Here is a 17,277-nt window from a genome sequence, read left to right on the forward strand (position 1 = left end):
CAGAGAGGGCTCCCTCGGGCTGGCCATTGCCCAGCGCTGGCAGGGCTCGGGAGGCTGTTGAGGTGCCGCAGTCCCCGCCTGGAGCCCCGCGTTCCCGCTGCAGTCCCCACCCGAAGCCAGCGCAGGCGGCTGCTCCAAAGTGTTTTCTTTCAGCCTTAAAACAAAATCCGGAGGGAGCTTCCTTCCTCTCCACCTCGCCGCGCCTTGCTCTCCCGGCTGGGCGGCGTTTGGAAGAGATGAATGGGCCCCAGCCGAGCTGGGTACGACGTACCCTACCCCACCCCCGATGCGATTAGGTTCTGAACGGGGGCTGATAGCCCCCTCCCCTTTTCCCTGCATTTACAGGCAAGTGAACCGGAGCAAACGACTTCCGATCCAGTCCGCGCTGCTGCGGCTCCCGTTTGGGATTTGATTTGCAGCATCTTCGAGCCTGTGCAACAAAAAACCGCGAAGCACGCCCAGCCCTCCCCCGGCACCCCGATACGCACCCACTCCCTCCCGGGCACACAGCTGGGTGCGTCCACACCCCCGCACCCTCACACCATGTTGTGCGGAAGGACTTGCACTCCCCGCCTGTGTCGTTGATGTCAGACCCCAGGCCAGCCTCCGGGCGCTGCAGTTCTCCCGGCTAATGCTGAGCCTGCGGCTCGGGCTCTAACAGAGGATACAGCCGCCGCCGCGCCCGGCCCCAGCGTCCACCGTCTGCATGTGCTGGTGGTAGCCGCCTGCCCTTCCTGCAGCCCGCGCTCCCCGGAGCGCTGGAGACCACCGTGGGGGGCCCCTTCTGCCCTTGGGAGAAACGGTCTTGGAGGTATTGATTTCGGTGGTTGGATTTTTCCCGTGGATCTATCAATTCACATTTCGAATTTGGAAGAAAGAAGGAAAACATGACGTCTCCAGCCAAATTCAAAAAGGATAAGGAGATCATAGCAGAGTACGATACTCAGGTCAAAGGTAAGCGTTTGGAAAAATAGCATAATGCATACGATCTGTGGACCATTGAGGCATGTATTTCCACCCTGATTTGCAAGGCGGTTCATTTCTTTGGGTGGAGCATGTGGGGGCAGGCTGACCTCAGAGGTGGTTTCATAGCTGGGTCTGAGCCTCTGAGGGGTGGACTGTGCCAGGGGCTACAGACTCGGGAAAGATTTTAGGAGTGGGCTTAAGGGTTTGGCCCTGTAGGGCTGGCCATTATTTTGGCAGCCCTTGCCCCCAGGCTGGGTAGGGTGGGGGGAGGGGCAGGAGGTCCTTGGAGAGAGAAAGGCGGCAATTTGCCCCTGGTTGTCTGGGTCAGGTTTCCTTGAAGGACAGCTGAAATCTGACAGGTGTTAGAGAATTTATTCCAGAGGTTGAAGAGGAGTCCAGGCAGAGAAAGGCAACCTTGAGAAGGCGTACCTTTTGGAGAGCTGTGGAAGAGGCGGGGTTTTTTCTGATGCACTATATCCAAACATTACATTTGCTATGGCATCAGACTAAGAAAGTCTGGAGCCACCTTGGATGCACCTTGTACCTGCTTGGTATCCGGTCACTCTGCATTCAACCAGGGATCAGAGAACAGAAATAATGTCACACACACCCGTTCTCCGCCCTCACCTAAACCTGAATGGAGTTGGGATGTTAGGGTTGCTGGGTGGTGCTGATTCTGAAGGATGGGAAGACATAATTGTTTAATCCTTTTGCATTGTCAACCTCTGCTCCAGAATACATGCTTTTAATGGCCCACTTCCCTCTGCAAAAATGTGAAGGGTAAAGCAAATTGTGGATGTGGAGAAACCAAAGGACCTTGTGCACATCTAGTTGACTGCCTGACTTGGCATGGAAATCAGAGCACCCTCCCCAGATAGCCCTTTTTTAACTAGCAATTCCCATAGGAGGGGTTCCCGCCTGTTTAAGAGCCCCAGCATGTGTTCGTGCTAGGCACTGTTCCTTCCTGGTCAGTGACTGGGAAGAGCCATGTGGCTCTAGTCCATTGAGACCTCAGCTGGGGAGTGGGAGAGGTGGGTGGCCTTGAATGTTACACCACATGGTTGGAGCTCTGGGTTTTCCTTTGTTTCAGAGAACAGAGGGAGGGGCCCCTCCTTTCCCTGCACCAATGCAAGGAGACTTTTTCCTATCATAGAGGACTTGGGAAGAGCTGTGTCTCCCCTGTAATGATTGCCTGGGGTGGGGGTAGGAATAGAGTTAAAAGGTTGGAAGGTAGTTTGAAGTCCCCATTGTGCCTGTGGGATCTTTCTAATGTCATCAACTTGGTCAATGCTGGAGATACCCTGAGGGACCCTCTATCCACTTGGCTGCAAATATTGGTGGGTTTATTACAGAAGATGGAAGAGTTGACTGATTGATAGCTTCGGTTGAACTGGGATTGAGAGAGGTGTGGTTGTGAGTTATAATTGAGGTCTTGGCCTCTTGTCACTGTTCATAATCTAGGCCTCTTTTTGTAAACAATAAGCCACAGGCCTTCGTGTCCTGTCCAGATGTACTGCATTCTTCTCCTGGAATCCCCCCTGCAGTTTTAACCAGATATTGTCTTCCTTCCTTCCTTCCTTCCTTCCTTCCTTCCTTCCTTCCTTCCTTCCTTTTCTTTTCTTTTCTTTTCTTTTCTTTTCTTTTCTTTTCTTTTCTTTTCTTTTTTTTTCTTTTCTTTTTTTTTCTTTTCAACATATCCTGTTAACTATTGCGAGAGGAAACATGAATAACTTTGACTTTTCCAGATTTCTGTCCAGAAGTGTGCCATTTAACTAAGGTGCAAAGTGATTTTACATGTTTATTTTCTTTATGGTTTGGGGCTGATAGGTGTTAATAGAACCGGATCTGCCTATTCCTCATTGGTGAGGGATTTCTCACTGGTGTCTCAAAATTAAACACTTTGTGTATTTACAAACATTGCTCATTGAGATGATGTAATGAAGTTGGCTACTTGGGATATCTCTTCTACCTTGCCACAAGCATAGGACTGTTTTGCTTTGCTCTGATGTTTTTCTGTTGACACTACTCATAGATTTTACAGTGGCTGAGCATGATGTCTTACTCAGAAGGTGCACAATAAATATTTATGGAACTGATTGGAATAGTTTAGTCCCTCATTTTATAGCTGAGAAGAGTACAGAGAAATTAAGAGGCTTGTCCAAGGTCACACAGCTAGGTGGTGGTAGATCCGAAACTAGAAACAGGCTACTGAATCCTAATTCTTTATTCTATTCTCTTTTTATTTTCTATGAAACATCATCTGACCAGAGTAGGGAAAAAAACATCCTTAAGATGACAAAATTTGTCAATGAATAATAGTAATAATGATAATAATAGATTACATTTTGGGTGCTCATTATGTTCCAGCCATCTCAAGTGCTTTATAAGAATTGTCTCCTTTAATCCTCACATCAACCCTGGAGGCAGATATTATTTCATCCTCTATTTGCTGCATGAAGAAACAGGCTTAGTGAGGATAACAAGCCCTCCCAAGGTCGCCCAGCAGCTTGACTCTCGATTCCTTTATCCATCAACTATTTACTGAATGCCTTCTATTTGTTTGGTAGCAGTCAACCAAAGTCCCCTCCCTCATGGAGCTTACATTCTAAAACCTGTGCTTGCCATGGAAGAAAGAACATAGAACTTAGAGACAAAGGACCTGAGTTCTGAGTTGGCTCTGCTCCCCCATTAGCTGGAAGCCCTTGTCAGAATTATGATGACTTTCAGCTTTTTATGTGTTATCTGGGACTCATGTGCTGTCATTCTTACTTCTCTTGCAGATGCCAAGATAAAAAAAGAATTTTGCTATTTTGGTCTTGTGGTTAAGAGTACAAGTTTTTGACTCTAACGGATTCAGGTTTAAATCCTTATTCTGCCTTGCACACCGGGCCAGTTATGTGACTTGTCTGAGCCTGAATTTCCTAACCTGGAAAACTGGCAAAATAATTTGAATTTCCAAAGGTAGTTCTAAGGATTCAATGAGAAAGTATATAAAAATCACTTAGCATAGTATCTAACACTAGTTAAGTGCTCAAAAATAATACAGGGTACTCCTCTGTTGGCGAACCTTCCCTTTTGCTGAATTGGCTGACCTGCGTTGCCTGTCTGCTCCCAAAGCACCAGCTGTTAAATGATAGGAAACAAGTTTAGGAATGAACCTTGAGTTCTAGTAAGTTCCTCCAGTAGTAGCGAAAGGTATCTTGGCCCAGGTACTTAAACCCATTAGATTTGTATAATGGACAGGTAAGCTGTCTAATCATTGGCCACTGTTCTCAGTATCTCTGACCAGAGTCCTGGGTCCCACTTTTCAGTCAGAATGGCTTGAATCAGTGGACTCTAAATGGACTTAGTGGGTTGCTTTCTATCCTGTGGTTTTTGCCTTTCCTATAAACCACCTGCTTGCATGTGCCCCGAAGGACTTCTGAGGCTGCAGCCCCAAACCCTACCCCAGTGTGGTTTTACGAGGGGCGTGCCTCCTTAGTCAACTTGCCTTGTAGCCGCATTTTTAAAAACCATCATTGTTTCTGGTTTGTGGGTGTTCAGATTCCTTTGAAAGTTCATGCCTCTCAATGTCTGACTCGAGAGCAATAATATTCCTAGTGCTTTACGTGGCTCTTTCCAATTTATGAAGCTCTTTCATATACATTAATCTCTGGAAATTCTCAACAACCATGGCTAGATTCATGGTCATAACCCGAGGCCCCTTGGCCTCTAGCCAGTGTTAGCTTTTTTGGGGGGATTGGAGCAGTGAAAGACTAGGTAAGGTGGGTGGTTACCAGAGGCTATAATCTGGCTGGTATTTGGGTCGGTTCACAGCACTGCATAGAGGTCCAGCTATTGCCCTGTCCTATTCGAGGCCCCCTTTCCTTTACCCTCTCTATACCTTGAGTTTTTACAGTCCCTCAGAAAGCTTGAGATTGACAGTTCATGCAAATTTTCCAGGAGGAATCATCTGAAACAGAGTGGCACTGTGTGCAGTCAAATTCTCTTTCTTGAGAACATTAGGGGTCTTGTCTTTTTTTTTTTTTTTAATAATGTCTTAGAAGAACAGTGTGTGTGTGTGCTACAGAGCTGAGAAGTGAAATTTTGTGATTTCCATCTACAGCATTTTGATAGAAAAGCCTCAGGCCTTTGCCTGGAACAGTTTAACCCTTTCAGGACCCTTTCAGAGCAGGGGATGAAATTTAAAACTCTAGACACATTGTGTGTGCACATGCACTTGGGAATGTCGATTGCTGGTATTTAAACAACTTGTTCCCTTGGGAGGTCTAAGCGGGTTCGGTGCTTCACTCATGCCAACAAAGGTCTTCTTTGAAGCTTCTTTCCTCCCAGCCCCCGCTTCCCAAGGGGGCTTTGAATATAATCAGTTTGTGAAAAGCTGCAGTAAAACATCTCGTTGGAATCCCCAAGCAGATGCTATCATCTTCTTGCGAATGATTGAAGGCTCTGCTTCCCTTGCTCTGGGAAAATAGGACTCTGCAATCAGGTGAACTCCTAGAAGAAAATGATGCCTTGGGAAAATTCAAGTATTCTGTATCACAGTCGAAGGAGCCTGGAGGAAGGAAGGTGGTAGGCGAGGAACTGGGGATGCTGTGTGCTGTGCAAAGCAGCAATGGTTAGAAACAGTGTTCTGACGAGTCCTCAGGCTTCCCGGGTTTAGGCATTCTCTTGGGAAGTGAGAACAGAAATTTCTTTTGGAAAAGTTCATCAGGTAGTTATGGCCACATTGCCATGTACCACACAGGTCAAAAGCCTGGAGAAGCCCTGATCATTTCTTTGTTGTGAAGTTTGCAGTCTTACCTGGCCCTGATAGGTGGGGTCCACATTCTTTGAAAATCAGCAAGTGCCTAGCCCCTGACTCATAAATTCTCACTGTTCACTCTAGATACACTAGGCTGCCAGAGGCACCTGTAGAGTTCTTCCGGAAAGATTTACGTCATAGGAATTGTCCTTACCTATACCCTAGACCTCTGAGGGCTTTGTTAGGAAAATATTATGTCATGTTGCAGGGAAAAAGTTGGTATGTGGATGTCTACCTGTAATAAAATTCACTTTTGACCTGGTATCATATATAGACTTGGCTTTTTGGGGAATCTGAGACAGTTACCTGAGAAGTTGTTTGATTTAAATATAAATAATAAGAGTACTTAAAATGTTTTTAAAAAATGACAAAATAACACCTTTACTGATTTTACAGTAATGTATAGGCACTCTCATCTCTCTCTTTAATTTTAAAATACACATCACATAAAATTTACCACTTTAACTGTTCTTAAGTGTACAGTTGGGTGTACAGTCACGTTGCGCAGTCGCCACTACCATCTATCCAGAGTACTGGTCATCTTGCAGAGTTGAAACTCTGTACCCATTAAACAGTATTCTCCCCTCCCCCGTGTTTCTGTTTGGCTGCTCTAGGTGCCTCATATAAGTGGAATCATCCAGTATTTGTCCTTTTGTGACTGGCTAATTTCTTCAAGGTTTATCCATGTTGTAGCATTTGTCAGAGTTTCCTTCCTTTTTTAAGGCCTATGTATAGACCATTTTGTTTATCCATTCATCTGTGGGTGGACACTTGGGTTGCTTCCACCTTTCGCAAGTAATGCTGCTGTGAACGTTGGTGTATCCAATTTTTTAAAAAAATGCCCTTTACATCAAAGTCGTACAAGCCTGTATAAACATTTCCGTATAATCACCTGTCTTGATAAATTTTTTTAGAGCTAAGATTTAATATGTATATTTGTATTTTCACTTGATGAATGTGTTTATGTTCATAATATGAGCATTATATATTAATAACAATTTTATACTTTAATAATTACATGAATTACTAAACTTATTGTATTTTTAACAGCCTTATTGAGATTTAATTGACATAAAATGAATGGCATATGTTTAAGGAATCCATTTGATGAGTTTTGAGATATGTTTTACCCTCTTGAAACCATTATAATCAAGATAAGTGAACATAACCATCACTACCAAAAATCTATTCATTATAATGTGTTAATAAATAGGTAATATAATAACCACATTATAGAATTGACATTAGCTTAAAAATAAGTAAAAGCCAGGTATTACCAAGTACTAAAAAGTAACAAGTAATGATCCACACTACCCTGGTTAGTTCCTGGAAAATTTGTTTAACCTTAGTGAATAAAGGCAGTCTCCCAGGGAAGTTGGGTTCATAATTGTGTCTTAGCCATTACTATGTGTTTAGCAGGGAAGGCATAGGATAGGGGGAGAAAGAAAAGAAAAAAACCCCTTGGATATGTTAGGAGTTGAGGAGTGACAGTGTCTGTTTTCCTATAGACCTTAACGAACCAGTCCCTAGGGCCTCATGCCTCTTCTGAGGGGGTCACAAGTGAGCCAGATGCTCAGAATGTTATGAATATGGCGTCTTTCCTATAATGACTGATTCCTTAGCACCTGCTGAATAGAGACCAATTTCTCAAGTGAACATTGACTTAGTCCTCAGTCTTTGTCTCAATTTTATCATTTTAACTATATTTTTGATTTTACTTTAAGAGGACTGGAGGTCTCTCTGGACTATTTGCCATTCTTTAAACACATATACTGTTAGCTAAGACTTTGCTGTTTATTTGAGTCATACCGTGTACTAGGCATTATGCTAAATATTCTACATAGATTATTTTTTATTCCTTATATCAATTCCAGGAGGAATTATTGCTGTCATCCCATTTTGCTGATGAAGAAAGTAGGGGCTAGGAGATTCAGTGACTTGTCCCAGGGCAGCAGCTGGTGAATGCTGGAACAAGAATTAGAACTTTGCCTGTCGCCAAAGTCTGAGTTCTGAGTGCTGTTTGTGGAATACCCCCTTTTTCCTGCCCAGCCTTGCATCCCCACCTACTGAAATCTCACCCTTCCAGTAAAACCAACTTTTCTTGGATGCCTTCCTCAATCACTCTGACCAGAAATGACCCTTCTCTCTAGTTCGCTCACAGCACTATGGCATTAATTTTGTACTGCCTTATGACTTAAATGTTTGTCTTTCAATTCTTCTCTCTTCTACTGGACTTCTGGTAGGAATGTTTCAAGTCTGTGTAACGCAATGTAAAGCACGTAGATAGGCTGTGGAACCAGCCCTCTCTGCCTTGCAAGTGGTTAGTGCTCTGCGTGGTGGACCAGCCCTCAGTTGGAATCTTGTCAACATCACCTTCTTGTTCTATGGCTTTGCCAAAATTACTCAATTTGTCTTCCAAGCTGCTTCTTCTGTGACATAAAGATAACAAGACCTACCTTACTGGTTTATTGTGAACGTGTGTAAAATGCTAGCTCAGTGTATGGCAAAAATTAAATGCTAAGGAAGTAGCTCTTATTATGGAGTTTCTTCAGATAGGAAACATGTCTAGAAGAGTGTTTTAGCCTAAATGGTGGCTCTTAGTAAAAATATACTGACTGTAATGATAAATGCATAAATGAATGACCTGGACTACTACAAATAATTTTTTTAGAAATAGTTTCTTAATTCGATCTTGACAATATATCTTATACAATACCACCAAAATGATTTAAAAACAAACATACTATTCTGCTAAGGTCGTAGTATAAAAATCTGTTTATATCCGTCACTTCCCACTTACCTTGGTCACGTTACATCACAAAGATGAATTGCCTCAAGTTTCCTAACTATATTATGTTATTTTACACTTCATGCTTTATCTGTGCTGTGTCCTTTCTTTGGAATGCGTCATTTTCCTTGAATCTGAAAAACACTTATTCATCCTTTAAAACAAAGCCCAGATTCTTCCACCTCAAGGAAGTCTTCCCTGATTATCCCTGCTCTCTGCACAGTTACCCTGTACAGATCCCAGGCAGGATTCCTCTGCGTCTCTCTTTGCTTTACAGAATTAATCCATGCACCCTCAGCATCTCCTCACAGAGTGTCCTTGTGCTTACTTGTATTACTGCACTCATCATATTACATTTTCATTTACATCTCTTTATTTACAACTCACTGAGCACCTTGGGGGCAAAACTGTCTTTTATTCATTTCCATGTGTCCAGCTTCCGGCACATAGTAAGTACTAAAATGCTTATAAATTGCATGTAAATGTTTTCTGAATTGAGGTTGGATGTGACAGTGCCACGATGTCATGCTTCTGCATTTCTCCCCCTATTCCAATCAAAAGTCTTCTCCTTATGTTAATGTTATTTGAAATTCAAAGTAGATCAAACATTGTGAATATTATCACTTCATAAGGAGTGGTACAAACTACATAGCACATGGAGGCTCCCCAGTGGGGGTTGATTTTCTTATTTACTATCCCACCGCTCTCGTTAGAATCCATGCCCTAGAACTATACTTGGGTTGATCAGATTTCTTCAGTCATGTCTCATTCTTTGGAAATCAAGAAAAATATTAACTCTGGAATTCCAAAGAGTTTAGAGTTTCCTGTAATTGAAGCAAAACTCATTTTACATTTGTCCAGGATTTATTCATCATTTTAAACAGATATTTGAAGTCTAAAGTTGAATAAGTTTAGGTCTGTTTTGACTGGAAATTAAAATAGAGTTGACCTGGAAAAGGAACTGTGTGACACTTTTTTGAAGCATGGATTTGGAGAGAGCCATTGCCTTGTTAGAAGCAGATGCATGCTGTATGGGGAATGGAGAGGAAACATCCAAAGGGACAAACTGGCAAACTTCTCTCTGGTTTTTCAAGTCATTTGGTATTGAGTAGCCTTGACCTTATTCGTACACTGTGAATGGTTCTGAACTTGAAATATATATTGGTGAGGAAGGAAAAACAGCTGGGAAGTGTGCCTCTGTGGGTATTTTAGGATGCCATCTGTAAGGGAGAAGGCAAAGTCTTTTTTTTTTTTTTTTTAATCTTTTTTCTACAAATGCACTAATCAGTGGGCAGGCGATTTGAAAGGTATTGTGAGTCTGTGGCCATACCACCCTGAATGCGCCCGATCTCGCCTGAAAGGCATTGTGAAAGTTGGGACCTTGTCTTTGCTGTCTGAGCCCAGATCCTGCATTTTGAATCACAGTGCTTCTCCCTGAAGAAGGTGACCTCACCAGCCACGGATGGCTGGGTGGCCAGGGCACCATAGGTAGACAAAGCACAGATAACAGAGGGACAGACCCAAGAGCATGAGCTGACTAAGACATGACATACATGCCTTAAGCTTTAGGAAATACATCCTGTTTCTAAAGAGTTGGCAACAATTTCTCAGAATATTTAAACTCCTTTGAGGTCTGTTCTCTTTTCCCACAAGTCTTTTTTTTAAATATGTATCTATGTATGTATATATGTATTTATCATGGGGGTGGATATTGGGTTAGATCTTGTCAGATACTGCTCATTAAGGAGACTTCTTGACTGGGGTACCTATTTTGGAGCAATATTACCTTTGGGCCATAGCAAATTGAACTACAGGGTTCTACACAGACAGAATGGTTCCAAGGGAAAGAGTGCTAGATTTGGAGGCAGAAAGGTTGGGTTCTAGTTTGGCTTTGCCTTCACTACTGTGATTTGGGGGTACCTCATCTGTAAAATTGGGACAACAATTTTTAGTCTTGGCTAATATGGACGATGATGGCTAGCATTTATTGGGTGTTTCTTATGTCTGAGCTCTGTTTTAAGCACTTTGTGTATGAATCTCTCAACAGTCCTATGAGGTGGCTACTATTATTATCCCCATTTTACAGATGAAGCACAGGTTTAATAACTAACTTACTCCAAAACACACACCTAGTGAATGATGAAGGGAATGAACCCAAGCCGACTTAACACTGTCGTGAGGCTCAGATGAACAAATTCGTTTGAAAGGCCTTTGAAACTAGGAAACGCTATACATATTTAGTGATTGTTCTCATTTCCTATTACCTTGATGCAAAACGGAGTTAATGCAGTGTTCTTAGTGTCATCCTGGCACAAACCTACCCGACCTGCCTATGGTTTGGTTTTCTCATCTAGGAAATTAGGGATTAAATTAAAAATTTTCTAAGGTCCTCCCTGCTTTCATGGTTCACGTTTTTTGCTTATTGAAGATATTGAAGATGACAATTTTGCTCCTTTTGAACAGGCACGCTTGTAAGTACAAAAAGTGTTTCGTTCTTTGAAGGACGCTTTCCATTTCCAGGGCTTGACACGTCTGTGTGGCTGCTGCCTACTTCCAGAGGGGAGGCTCCAGGTGGTGGCAGCGTGGCAGTTGGCTTGGAAAGTGACCTTGGTTAGGTGTCACTATCTGCTAGGAGGAGGTGCCTCGCAGTTGGAAAAAACAAGGGGAGGGATAGTTACTTACTGGGCCTAGGGGTGGACTTGTGACTGGATTACTAGGGACAGTCTGCTTTCATCAGGTTAAATATATTAAACCTTGGACCTCAGAGATTTACAGAGTGAGAAAATAACCTGCCGTTACTGGTGTGTACGGTTTTCCCCCTCCGCCTTGGTGGGCTAGAGGCGAAACTTGTACAACTCTTGGTGTTACAGACATTTATGTTGATGTATGCAGTGCTTGAATTCAAAAGAAAAAGAAAAAATTGGGTTATTGTCTTTAATTAAAATTAAAGAAATAAGGAAGTGGAAGGCCTTTAATCCCTGACATCTGGGCTGGGACAAACTAGGGGGAGGTGGTATGGGTATGGAACCCTCTTAGGGTTTATCTAGACGTCTGGGCTGCGGGGGAAGTGACAGGATGTAGAGTGGCCTCTTGCCTGTTATACTCCTTTTCATATGCTAAGTCCTTTGTCAACTCAGGGGCTTCTTTGTGGATGGAGATGAGACATGATGTAATCTGGAGTTGAAATGTTTTCATGTTTATGTTTATTTTCTTTTAATCTAATGAATGAGCTAAGTAACAGTCTGTTGTTTTAAAATGAGTACTATTGATAATAATGACAGCTCATATTTTTATCATTACAGCATTTAAAAAATATCATTCGTAGGGAGGGATGGAGAACTCTAGGGTAATGGATGACTAGCTGTGTAATGTTGGACAATTCCTTCCACCTTTGGGATTCTCAGCTAGAATGTAGAAAGATAGATTACTAATTCCTTGCTTCAAATGACCAAAAAACGGTTATCATAAAGTGAGTCGTCATATCAAGTTTGCATATGGATTATTGTCCTGAGGGAAAGATAGAAATTAGAGGAGAGATATTATAGGTTCTTCCTACTCATCTCTCCTACATCTGGTTTAAGGTTTCATCTTTAAACGACATTAGTAGGTTTTGTATTTCAGACATCATTGGAGTCAATTGTGCTTTATCTCTTGATCTCTTATTTATTCAGTGATTTGTGGTGATGTAAGTTATCTCAACTCTGCTGTCAGCAATTTGAAACGAAACATTGAAGCATTTTGGGTAGATGATATCTGTTGCTTTGATTAATGAGGTTCTTGTTCTGGATATTTTAACTAGTAACAGCACAATTTTAAAACACCTAGTGCTCCTTAAGACATCAGTAGTACTCTCACTGCAAAAGCTTGAAACTGACTTGTGCCAGTTATTTCCTTCTAAGAGTCAGTGTGTGTGTGTGTGTGTGTGTGTGTGTGTGTGTGTGTGTACCGCCAATCCAGAAATGCCAGCTCTTCTGGATTCAGCAGCAAAAAGAGTTAATCATTATCTAGGCAAAAACAGAAACCTCCAAAGTTTTTAACCTTCCGTTGCCTCCAATTTCCTTACCCCTCCTAGAAGAAAAAAAGCACACACACACACACACACACACACACACACACACACACACTCACAGAACTTAATGTAAAATGATCTCATGTTTATGAGAGCTGGAATTACTTGGGAGGGCTCCTTGTGTTCAGTGGGCATGATGTGAAAGCAGGGCTATTTGGCCTGTGGAGATCGCAGATAAGAGAGTGATATGTAATTGAGTAAGAATTTGAAAAATTATCCGATAACATTAGGAGCAGCAAAGCACCCGCTTGTGCTTTTTTTTTTTTTTTTTTTTTTATGCTTAAGAAGTATTTGGAGGAGGAGGAGTACTAGCATTGTTTTCTGGGTGTGGGAACCCCCTCCCCATCCCAGGAACCAAATGTTTGCCCAGGCAGAGAGAGTGTGAAATCTCTGAGAGACCCTAACAGATAATTTAGTATATTCTTCTGCCCCCTGGGCAATTCTTCAGTCTAATCATTTCCGTCAGCTACTCTTTAAAATCCTTTCCAGAAGAGTATGCCGCGACCTAACTTCCCATCTTGTTCCAGTGACCCAAACTATAATTGGTCAATTCCTTCATTTGCAGAGCTTGAAATAGGATTAAAAAAGGAGGCCTGGTGAATCGAACTCAAGTTTTTTCCCGTTGCCACCACACCTTCTGTACAGGCCTTCACTTGGGTTCTCAGTGGTTCAGGGAGCGGACGAGGAGGTAAAGGACGAAACCTTTCAGGCATGGCTTCATTGCTGTGTGTTGTTCTTCCCAGCCCCCTCCCCTCCTTACTTTCACCAGTGTTGGGACACTTTGTATTGAACAAGAAAATCATGAGCTAACTTCATTTCGGCACCCATTTACCTAGCACCTCTGTGTGCTTGGTATTGTGCTAGGTTGTAGGCCTATAAAGCTAAATAACAAGCTTTTGGCTTTCAAGGAACTGCAGTCTATTAAAAGGGATGGACAGATAACACAGTTACAGTGGTAGGACCACAGTAGAGGGTTGCAGCAGGCCCACTGGTTGAGAAGGATGTGAGGCCCAGTCTGACAATGTTGATGAGGCTGGTTGAGGAGGAAGATGGTGATTGTCACCTTGTATTTATAGAGCACTTAGCAATCTGTAAAGTACCTTTCCATATTTTTTCATCTCATTTAATTTCAGAATAGTACTACAACAGGGCAAGGCGATTTCATCCTTTTTTTTAGAAAAAAAATGTTTTGAGATTATATATTCATATGCAGTTGTAAGAAATAATATAGGGAGATTGCGTAAAACTCTTATTAGTTTCTCAAGTTAGCTTGTAAGTTTCCTTGCAAGTTAACATCTTTCAAGAGGATAGTACAGTATCACAACCAGGACATGTACAGGGATACAGTTAAAATATTGAACAGTTGCATCCCTACAGGGGCCTCTCATGTTGCACTTATATAGTCCTTGTACCCTCTCCCCTCTCCCCCTCATTCCACTTCCCTTAGTCCTTAGCTCCTGGAACCATTTATCTGTTATCCATGTCTATAATCTTGTCATTTCAAGGATATTATGTAAGTGGAATCATTACAGTATGTAGCCTTTTAGGACTGGCTTTTTTTGACTCAGCATAGTCCTCTGGAGATTAATCCAGGTTGTTGTGTATATTACTGTTTGTTCTTTTTTGTTGCTGAATAATATTCCATGGTATGGACGTACCATAGTGTGTTAGCTATTTATCCATTGAAGGACAGCTGGGTTATTTCCAGTTTGGGGCTGTTATGAATAAAGCTTCTATATATGAACATTCATATACAGATTTTTGTGTGAATAGGTATTTTTTAAAAAGTGGAGGTAATTTATTTTTAAATGGAAATATTGTGGATTAGAAATTAGAAAATCTAGGTTTTGCTTCTCACTAGGAAGTGATATCTTCTGCCTACGTCCCAGGGTTGTTGTATAACTATACTGAGATAATATATGATAATAAATGTTATAAACAATGATAGAATATAAACATGCGTAAATGGGACAAGATGCCATTTCACTATGTTAGGTCTTTAAGCTCTGAGAGAATATGAGCTGGAATCTTATCTAGAGCAAGTAGTTCTTGAATTGCAATCCTGAGCGCTCTTTTAGGTTGTCTTTTTCTTATTATGGATGTGTAGGTATTTCCTATATATTCTGGTTATTTACCCTTTCTTGATAATATGGGTTGCAAATAAATTTTTCCAGAGTTGTCTTATCTTTTCACCTTTTATCGTATTCTTTGACATATAAGAAATTTTAAATTTTAATATACTCAAATCTGTCTAGCTTTTCCTTTATTGCATATACTTATTTAAACACACACACACACACATCTTTTGATATCCTTGAATCATCAGGATATTCTCCTATAATTTTCTTTTAAAGGCATTAAACTTTTGCTTTTGACATATCTGCCTTGAATAAATGAGGAATTTATTTTTGTGAATGGTGTGAGGTAGAGATCTCCCTTTATTTTAATTTAATATGGTTAACCATTTGTTCTAGTTCCATTTATTGAGAGAGTTCAACTTTCCTGACCCCCACTGATTTGTAATGTCACATTTGAACATGTATCCAGTTTTCACACGTTTGTGGGCAAGATGACCTTCCAACATGCTGTAGTGCCGTTAACACTGCCACTGGGGATGTGTGTCGGGGGCAGCTGGTGAGGCGGCGAATGGTTGTTCCCTTCCTGAGAGGGCAGCACTAGATTGTCACCACAGCTCCAGCCAGAAAGTTCTGCTTTTTATGTTTACCATATTGAGTGTCCACCTAAGATTTTATTTGAAGAACTTATACTTAAATTTTTTTTAAAGGTTTAAAAACTACAAATTAAAAAAAGTTTTAGAGAGTTCTTCAGAGATAGCCAGGAGTCTTGCTTGTCTTGGTTTTGACACCAAGGGTAAGCCATGTAGAAGTTAGGACCCAGTAGTGAGTGAGGAATATGTTTGTCAAAATTAAATAAATACATTATTTTGTGATTGTCAGTGGTTCATAATATATCACCTGTGCCATGAATAATTCTGTAGGTTCCATGAGAGATTTAGAGCTGTCAAGAGTCTAGTCCATATCCTCTATGATCCCATAAACCAGTAGAGAAAAACAGCCAATGAATATGAAAAGTAAAACAAAAATAATTTAACCCACAAGCAATACAAGAAATGACATCAGCCAGGGGATGACTGAAAATGAGTAGTGTTGATAAGAACTTGAGGAATGTAGAGATGGGAGAGGTGTGGGCCAGAATGAATAAGACCTTGACTTACGGAGTAGGACTTGGCTCGCTGAGTAGGAGGAAAGAACAGAGGCAGTGTGTGCGCTTCCCTCAGTGCTGTTCCCACAGCCCCCACTGCGCTCACCACTCCTGCATCACTTCCTACACTGTAGTACAATGATGGTCTTATCCACCCTCACCCCCGCCCCAGACCCCTTCCCCGCCAGACACGCATTCCCTTCCAGAAAGGCGCTTGTGAGCTCTTTGAGGGTGGGCAGCCTTTCGTTTCCACATTCCCAGCATCCAGCACCGTGTTTGCATGTGGTTGGCACCCAGTAAATGTTTGCTGAGTGAGTAGACCCTGGCTGGAGCAAAGAAGTCAGACGGAGGCGTAAGATCGGACTGGATGGGTTTTGATGATCTTGAAGGTCAGCCAGAGTCTGGCTCTGTACTGAGGCAGTGGAGAACAATGGAGGCAGTCTGAGCTGAAGAGCAGCACGATGAAGTCGTGTTTCAGAGAGACTCCCTGGTTGCCCCGGGCTGGGAAGGGAGGTCCGCTCCTGCCCACCCTGTGTGCACCAGTCTGTGCTGGGACCTGAGGTGGGTGCTGCGAATATGTTGCTAAATGAGACCAATTCTTAGAGCCACCAAAGAAGCCAACGGGATTGTCCATTTACTGAACAAGAAGCTTGTGCTCAGGTGATCCAAGGAGACCTGTGGTAGAGTGGTGACTGAAGCCCCGGTCTGTTTGGACTCCAAGGCTGCGTGTTCTTTTACCCTCTGTACCATGTTTGGCCACATGATGGTCACATGGGAAAATGAGCTGCTGAGATGGGTGTGTGAGCCACAGGTGAGGTGAGAGTCAGGAAGGCCTGAGGTTTCCAGCTTGGGGGGACAGGGAGAACCGTGGTGACAGTGGCAGATGTAGACATAGGGAAGTCATGAGGAGATGCTGCACTTGATGGGAGAATGAGCCTTTTTTTGGACATCCTGAGTTTGCACTGACAGTTCCATTCATGCAGAAATTTCATCTGACAAGTGACAGTGCCATTCCTTTCCCATTTTCCCTACCCCACTTTCATCCAATCTGTCATTTACCTTCCTTCTAAATTGGAAATGTTGCAGAGAAACCATGAAATAGATAATACCTTGCGTGTATGCCAAATATCTAACCTCGTTTGCAGCTTCTTTACATTTCAGTCTGATTAATGTTTGTGTTCAGGAATTAATAACATCTTGTTTCCCCACGCCCTGTCGGGAATGAGCACGGCTACGCAAGGAGAGGGAAAGCTTGAGCTGTGAGCTGTGCTGCTCTCCTGTGGTAAGCCTGCCTCCTGCTCTGGGGTCCTTTCTGAGGGTCAGCCTGTGAAGTGCAGAAAAGTCAAGTCAGGCTGCCCCACTGCCTGCCGCCACCCGAGCTCCCTTGTTGGAGCTGGCTCATGAGCAAGTTATTTTAAAAGCATCCCAGAG

General features: G+C 42.4%; 1 protein-coding gene across 6 annotated transcripts in view; it reads left to right on the plus strand.

Annotated features, from left to right (window-relative positions):
- Positions 1 to 17,277, plus strand: part of SRGAP2 (SLIT-ROBO Rho GTPase activating protein 2) — a 226,819-nt gene that overhangs the window by 3,232 nt on the left and 206,310 nt on the right. For 5 of the 6 annotated variants that reach the window (XM_036234435.1, XM_036234438.1, XM_036234433.1 and 2 more), the window contains exon 2: positions 346 to 954. In XM_036234435.1, coding sequence (XP_036090328.1) covers positions 888 to 954 — 67 coding nt within the window. In that variant the 5' untranslated portion in view covers positions 346 to 887. Of the gene's footprint in view, positions 1 to 345; positions 955 to 12,670; positions 16,408 to 17,277 lie in introns of those variants that run through there. The other variant, XM_036234437.1, reaches the window with a different exon arrangement.

Source organism: Rousettus aegyptiacus, unplaced genomic scaffold, assembly GCF_014176215.1.
Source record: "Rousettus aegyptiacus isolate mRouAeg1 unplaced genomic scaffold, mRouAeg1.p scaffold_m13_p_17, whole genome shotgun sequence".
In the NCBI taxonomy this organism is placed as follows: domain Eukaryota; kingdom Metazoa; phylum Chordata; class Mammalia; order Chiroptera; family Pteropodidae; genus Rousettus; species Rousettus aegyptiacus.